The sequence below is a fragment of the Portunus trituberculatus genome, chromosome 34 (assembly GCF_017591435.1).
Source record: "Portunus trituberculatus isolate SZX2019 chromosome 34, ASM1759143v1, whole genome shotgun sequence".
NCBI lineage: Eukaryota > Metazoa > Arthropoda > Malacostraca > Decapoda > Portunidae > Portunus > Portunus trituberculatus.
Window position 1 is genome coordinate 1,072,501 of NC_059288.1, and position 7,500 is coordinate 1,080,000.

Consider the following 7,500-nt stretch of genomic DNA (forward strand, 5'->3'; position numbering starts at 1 on the left):
AAAGAAACACATAAGGAAACTAGAGAAAGTACAGAGGGCTGCAACGAAAATGGTGCCTGACTTAAGAGATTTGACTTATGAAGACAGACTGAAAAGAATGCAACTTCCAACCCTGGAAAACAGAAGAGAAAGGGGAGACCTGATAGCAATATACAGAGTGATGATTGGCATGGAAAAATGGATAGGGAAGATCTGTGTATGTGGAATGGAAGAATGTCGAGAGGGCATGGGAAAAAACTAAAATGGCCACTTATAGGAGAGATGTGAAAAATATAGCTTCCCTCATAGAAGGGTGGAAGCATGGAATAGTTTAGACGTGGAAGTGGTCAACGCAAGGAATATTCATGATTTTAAGAAAAAGCTGGACATTAATAGATATGGAGACGGGACAACACGAGCATAGCTCTTTTCCCGTATGTTACAATTAGGTAAATACAATTAGGTAAATACACACACACACACACACACACACACACACACACACACACACACACACACACTGGATTAGATATTCAAGAGGTAATGGTAAAAACTATAATAACAATGTTAATCACAACAACAACAACAATAATAATAATAGTAATATAATAATAATAATAATAATAATAATAATAATAATAATAATAATAATAATAATAATAATAATGACAATGACCATATTTTCACTTTACATTTAGTACACTGTACCTATCTCCATCATCTTCACTTTCTTTGTGTAATTTGTGATGGGTTAGTGACATCTGTGAGGTTTGCTGCCCTATTCACACTTGACTTTTATGACAATATTCAGAAACACTTCTGCTCTGCACCTCCATTATATCTGAAAGGCTCTAGATGAAGTGGCACAGGTTTATAAAGATGTTTTTACAGCCCAAGTGACAGATTAACAAGATAAACACTCTTGGGAACCTGGTTAATCAACTCTAACCTTGGAAAATAATTGTGATGAGAGAGCAAAGCATCTCAGAAAACATATATTACTCTCCTAACAAGCTTTACTGGCTGGGTGAAGGCTGCTCATTAGTGTGCCTCCCATTCCCTTTGAGGTGATGAGGCCCTGGGGAGTGCTGGACTGGGCTCTGACAGGAGAGGACATAAACCACATCCTGTGTCTGAGCAATGAGTGGTGGTGATCAGAGTTACTGGTGAGACAATCAGCTCAGGAGACAATTATCAACTAATATTTCAAGGAACAAACCAAGCACTGTAAGACAATAGAGCTCATATTCATTAGCCTCAGGGATGGACCTCACCTCTTGGTCTTTCTGAAACAACAGTATACTGTGCCATGCACACTACACTGCTGTACCCTTGGTGAGGCTTCCAGTATGACAAGTTTCAATGATAGGTTCTCCATTTCTAATATCTTCTAACAATGGCTTGAAGAAAATCATTAATTCTCAGTAGTAGCATTGATTCTATAATATGTTAAAAAGAAAATTCTTGCTAGAGTCCTGCAGGCTATATACCTCTGTCATTGTGTCTGTAACTGCTACCAGTTTCCAGGAATTCCCACAGTACCAGAGGTGTCTCCATTTAGCTTTCCTTTTCTTTGTCTCTCTCTCTCTCTCTCTACTTACCATTCAAACATTTCACTAAGTTGCCCTTTTGCATCCACCATATACATTAGACTCGTATATTATACAGTCTCTTCCTCTTATGAGTCTGCTATTGTTTCTCCTATATAAATGTAACATAGTTTCTGCTTTGACAAACAAATTCACATAACAATTGCAACCTAAGCAATACTTCTTATTCCTGTACATGAAGCCATAATACAGTGAGGGCACAAGACGACACAGTGGAGACCGATTATGATGCAGTGTCTCACACCATTGCCACTGTTCAGTACCCAACCTCCTGATGTGTTTGCCAAGCACAGCAGCGACACACTGTGATGGTGTGGCTGCTTCAGTACAGGTGTGGCTCTCCTGGGTACAGACATGTGCTCCACTAAGCAAGGGGTACTGCACTGTCCCCTGTCAGCTTGATGGGTATGCTGGGTGAGTATGTGTCAAGGTGAGCCACTGGAGTATAAAGGAGAAACTGATACACTCACCAACTCATTAATCATTCATCATCATCACTATCATTGCCATTTTGTTTGGCATCCTTATTTTCCCTTACATGGATGAACAGCTCAAGTCTTGTCCACTTTTTGTGGTTGTAGAAACTCACTTCTCTGGTGTTCATCTTTCTTTTGTCTTCCTTGCCCTTCCCTAATGTGTGTACACTGGAATCTATTCTTGACTTTTTAGTCACTATATACAATACAGTACAGTATACAAATATGAATATTTGTAACTGTAAGGATGTTTACAGTATATAAGTGCAGCTGTATTCATGATTTATCTACAAATAATCCACACAAATGTCTGAATGGATGTTATTACTTGTCTCACCATACCATTCATTTACATAGCAAACTGAATTAAATCATCTTACTTTATATAATTTCTGTACATATTTCAAATTTTCAAAGATTTTCACAAGAAATAAGCCCTTCTATGGTTTTTGTACATTTTTTATGTTTTCTATATACTGGAAGACAGGAAGCTAAAAATATCATGAATTGGTAGGTGACAGACTGACTTCTTTCCAGACACTGAGACACATGTAAGAGGCTCTGACTGATTGATTTGCAATAAAGGCAGGGGCTGGAGCGGGGTCAGGAGGAGGTTTTACAACATCACATGAGAGGAGCAAACAGAGTGGCCCTGAGGTATAACAGCCTGGCCTGACACCAGCCAGCACTGGGAGGGATGGCCGCTGTCATGACAATGGATAATGGTGATCAGTATTGCATAGACATATTGCACACACCTAAAAGTATAATGAATCCCCAACAATATCACCCTATGGCCTTGTTACAGATTCATGAACATAACACGATGAACATCAAGTGTGAAATATTGCTACACTCATGGAATTATTAACTTCCTGGAAAGGGCCAAGGTCACTGCCATTCCCTTCAACTAACCCGCTCAGCTGTGGCTTTCCTCAGCCACTTTGCTGGTGTCACCCATGTCAATTCTACTAATGAGGACTCCTTCATGGGCATGCCACCTAAAAAAACCTCCTCCAATGATAAATTCCCACACGTTAACCCAGTGTATAAAAAAAAACAATTCATATTTCACATTCTTAACAGTACAATAAATTCCTACAGTAACCTCAGCTAAACTATCATAACATAAACTAAACTAACCTAACAAATTTAACACAAAGATAATTATTTCTAGACTCTATTGGGTAAGATATATAAGATATAAAGTCATTATCATCAAGTCAATCATAAAAACCCAGCTGACTCTAGGATACAAATCAATGCTGGGATCATAAACCCCATTGCCACACAGAGAACAAGAATAGGTAATGATGAGCAAACTCCAGCCTGGCAACACTGGCCAGCACACAAAAGGTAGAGGGTGAATACAAAGCCAGCAGACAGTAAGGTAGAGGATGCCAACCCCGCCATCACTACATCAACACTGCCATTGTTACACTCATCACTGCCATCACCTACTTAATCAAAACACTACCAGCATTAGATACCATGTGGAAGACACACTAATGAATAAAGCCAGTAGTAATGTGTTTGATGTTCTTAAGAGATATGAGTGGCCATTTCTACCACTATTACCAGCCATTGCTATTACTACCACAACCACCGCCATGACAGAAGACATACTAGCGAGTACAACTAGTATTATTTTTAATGCTTTGCTCTTTGTCTTATTCAATGAGAGATAAGAGTGGATGAAATCTTGGATAACCTATCATTTTCTATTGTTTTACTAATCATCCATGTGAGTGACAAATAGGTAAAAAAAAAAATTAAATAAATAATTATTTTGCCTCAACAATAAAAAAAAAAAGCAACAAAATGATATTAAATGTTAGACAATATTCCCTCTCCAGTAAAAATTGATAAACAAAATAGAAAAGAAAAGAAGGAAGAAAGAAAAAGAGAGAAAAAAAAGGAAAGAACATTTAAAACACCCCTAGAAACAGTAAGGCAAACACACACATGTATCACCCATGCTTTCCTGTGTCAATCAAAAGAGAGAGAGAGAGAGAGAGAGAGAGAGAGAGAGAGAGAGAGAGAGAGAGAGAGAGAGAGAGAGAGAGAGAGATTCATAGATGTTTTGTTTATCATATTTTGCTTTGTTGTTGTTGTTGAGTTGTTCCCAGTCTATTACACTTTCTACATTTCCAGGTTATCATTTTATTATTCTCATCATCTTTTGTTCATCTATTAGTTGAAATGTGCATCCTTTTATTAGTTCAATAAGATTTTCATATGAATTCCTTGTTATTGTTTACAAGTTCTGTCTATTACACTTTACTATCTTATATTGTCATTTTATTGGTTTTATTATTCCTTCCATCTTCTGTTTGTTTGTCAGTTCAATTGTGCATCTTTCTATAAGAACAGGAAGATGTTTATATTAATTTCTTGTTATTGTTTACAAGTTTTCTTTGTTACATTTTTTACATTCCTTTGTCATCATTCCATTGTTGTTAATCAGCCTTTATTTGTTTTGTTCATCTTATTGTGCGTCTTTTGTTAGTTTAAAAGATGTTTATATTAATTCCTTGTTATTGTTTACAAGTTCTCTGTCCATTACACTTTTTTTTACATTCCTTGGTAGTCATTCCATTGCTGCTATCATTCCTATTATCTTTAGTTCATAAGTTAATCTAATCCTGCATCTTTTGTCAGTTCAGAGCTCAGATGTTCAAACTAAATTTCTTCTTATTGTGTTCTTTGAAAGGAAACTCTAAGCTCATATAAGGAGAGATGAAAATGGAAAACTATGTGTGTGTGTGTGTGTGTGTGTGTGTGTGTGTGTGTGTGTGTGTGTGTGTGTGTGTGTGTGTGTGTGTGTGTGTGTGTGTGTGTACCTATTTGTATTTACCTAGTTCTAGTTTTACAGGGCCTGGGCTTTATGCTCGTGTGGGCCCCGTCTCCATATCTACACTTATCCAATTTTTCTTTAAAGCTATGCACACTCATTGCTGACACCACTTCCTCACTCAAACTGTTCCAAGTCTCAACACATCTTTGTGGAAAACTATATTTCTTAACATCTCTCAGACATCTTCCCTTACTCAGTTTCTTACTATGTGATCTTGTGCTTCTAATGTCATATTCTTCTCTCAAGATTAGTTTCTCATTATCCACTTGGTCCATTCCGTTAATCAATTTATAAACTTGTATCAGATTCCTCTCTCTCTTCTCTGTTCAATGTGTGTGTGTGTGTGTGTGTGTGTGTGTGTGTGTGTGTGTGTGTGTGTGTGTGTGTTTTCCCCCTGAGAATTACCACTCATCTAGGCTGTCAAAATACGCACCAGTTTTCTGTTATTTTCAGGCACTTCTTGTACCAATTTAGAGTATTCCCGGTAGTACTTGAGCCCTCCTAGACAGACATTTGCAAGGGGAGCAGCCAGACGTGACCTTTGCCCTCTCCCCCTCTCTCTCCCTCCCTTATGCAACACACCAAGGTCCCTGCAGCTCTGGAGGAGGAAGAGGAAGAGGCTGGGGAGGCTGGGAAAGGAGACAGATGTAGGAATGCAAAGGATTACGACCAACCCGTCAGTCTACTGTTTCTAATGAAGGTCGTTTAATTTCAACTGTACAAGGAAGGGGTAGAAAAGGACAAGGTTTCTCCCCACCCATCCTCCCTTCCAATCAGCCATGCATGAAATAAAGGGAAGATGGTGGAAAAGACAGAATAAAGACATGGGAGAAAGATTAATAAAAGAAGCATAAATGAAGAAAAAACAGAGAAAAGTGAGGGAGAAAAATAAGAAATAGATTATCCCTTTCACTTTTTTCTCACTTCTTGCTTTAGTCTTTTAAATACAGTCAAGAGAAGACAAAAGTAATCTTTTCTCTTTGTGTGTCTGTGTGAACAATACAAAGTGCACTGAATGTTAACAGAGGATAAACACAGCAAGAGAAGGATTGCGAGGAAGAAAACAAGGAAGGACGGGAGTCAAGAGAAAAAAAGTGAGGAGTCTGAGAGAGGAATAAGTAAAGAGAAGTGGTTAACAAAGGATTGGGATGTCAGGGAAAAGGATTAGGAGACAGAGAAGGAGAAACAAAAGGAGTTTGGAGAATAAGAGGAAAAATGTGGAATTTGAAAGAGGAATAAGTAATGAGAAAATGGAGTTTGAGAAAATAAGATTATTTGTTGGAAATGAGTGAAGCAAGAAGTGGAAAGATAATAAATGTGAATAGAATGAGAATAGTTAGTGAAGTTGTGAGAATAAGTAAATTTTAGGAGAACAATATGAAAAAATAAAGAACTAGGAAGTATAAGTGGAAAAAGCAAACACAAGAAAATGTAGGAAAAAAAGATACAAAGAAGGAAATAAAAATACCCATGAATTTTAAGAACAGGAGGAAGAATCATCATTTGCAAAGAAGTAAAAGTCTCAAAGAACAATAAGCAGAAAAGTAAAAATAAAAATGTGCAACAAAAAATACTGCAAAAAAATATAAGTTGTTCACGAGAATAACACTGAAGTTAGAGAGAGAGAGAGAGAGAGAGAGAGAGAGAGAGAGAGAGAGAGAGAGAGAGAGAGAGAGAGAGAGAGAGAGAGAGAGAGAGAGAGAGAGAGAGAGAGAGAACAATAACAAGCCATAAGATATTACATAAGTAAAATCTGAGAAAACAATTTAAAGAGATAAGCTGAAAAAACAATAACAAAAAGTGATGAGACAAGTAAAATCTGAGAGAAAAAAAGTTAAAAAGAGAGAAAAGGAAGAGAAAAAGAGAACAACAAAAACAATCAAGAAAAAGTAAAATTTGAAAAAACAATTAAAAAAATAAGAGAAAAAGAATTGAAAGAACAAAAACAAAAAAGACCAAAAGAATAAGTCAAAACCTACGAAAAAATGTAAAATAACTAAATAAATAAATGAAATACAAAGAAATGCACATGAGACGACAGAAAATGGAGAGTTTATGAGATACAGGAACAAAAAACTAACATCTGTGGACTTACCCTGTGGCCAGTTATCAAAGACGAACTGGGCGATGTCCCCCGCCGACTCACTGGGGCTAAACAGGAACTCCTTCGTCTTGCCACTCACCAGGATGAGGCGTAAGTTGATCTGAGGGAAGGAGATGGACTGAGTGAGACTGCAGGAAGTTGTGTTTTGGACTGATACTTGCAGGGGGGGGAGTGTGTGTGGATTTGGTTATGTTATGGCAGGCCTTGGAGGAAAACAAAAGGGGTCCAGAAAGCAACAGACCTTAAGATTCTTATTAGGTTGTTTGGTTGTTCTGCACAGTAGAATAACATATAAGAAGGCTCCTCCCCACCAACCCATCCCTCTAGCCAAACCTAGCCAGAAAAAAAAATAGGTGTCATGATGTATGGAATTTGTAAGGAAAGTAAGAGAGAGTTGAGGTTTATATACATCTACTTTTGTTTATGGGGAAGAGGGGAGTAAAAATGTATGATAGCTGTGTAATGTGGCTTGTA

The 7,500-nt window shown here is 37.4% G+C and overlaps 1 protein-coding gene across 1 annotated transcript in view; it reads right to left on the minus strand.

Annotated features, from left to right (window-relative positions):
- The window catches only part of LOC123512827 (ubiquitin-like protein 3), an 88,598-nt gene that overhangs the window by 36,255 nt on the left and 44,843 nt on the right, over window positions 1–7,500 (minus strand). Inside the window, exon 2 of the mRNA XM_045269433.1 lies at window positions 7,018–7,126. Within this exon, the coding sequence (XP_045125368.1) occupies window positions 7,018–7,126 (109 nt within the window). The remainder of the gene's footprint in view (window positions 1–7,017; window positions 7,127–7,500) is intronic.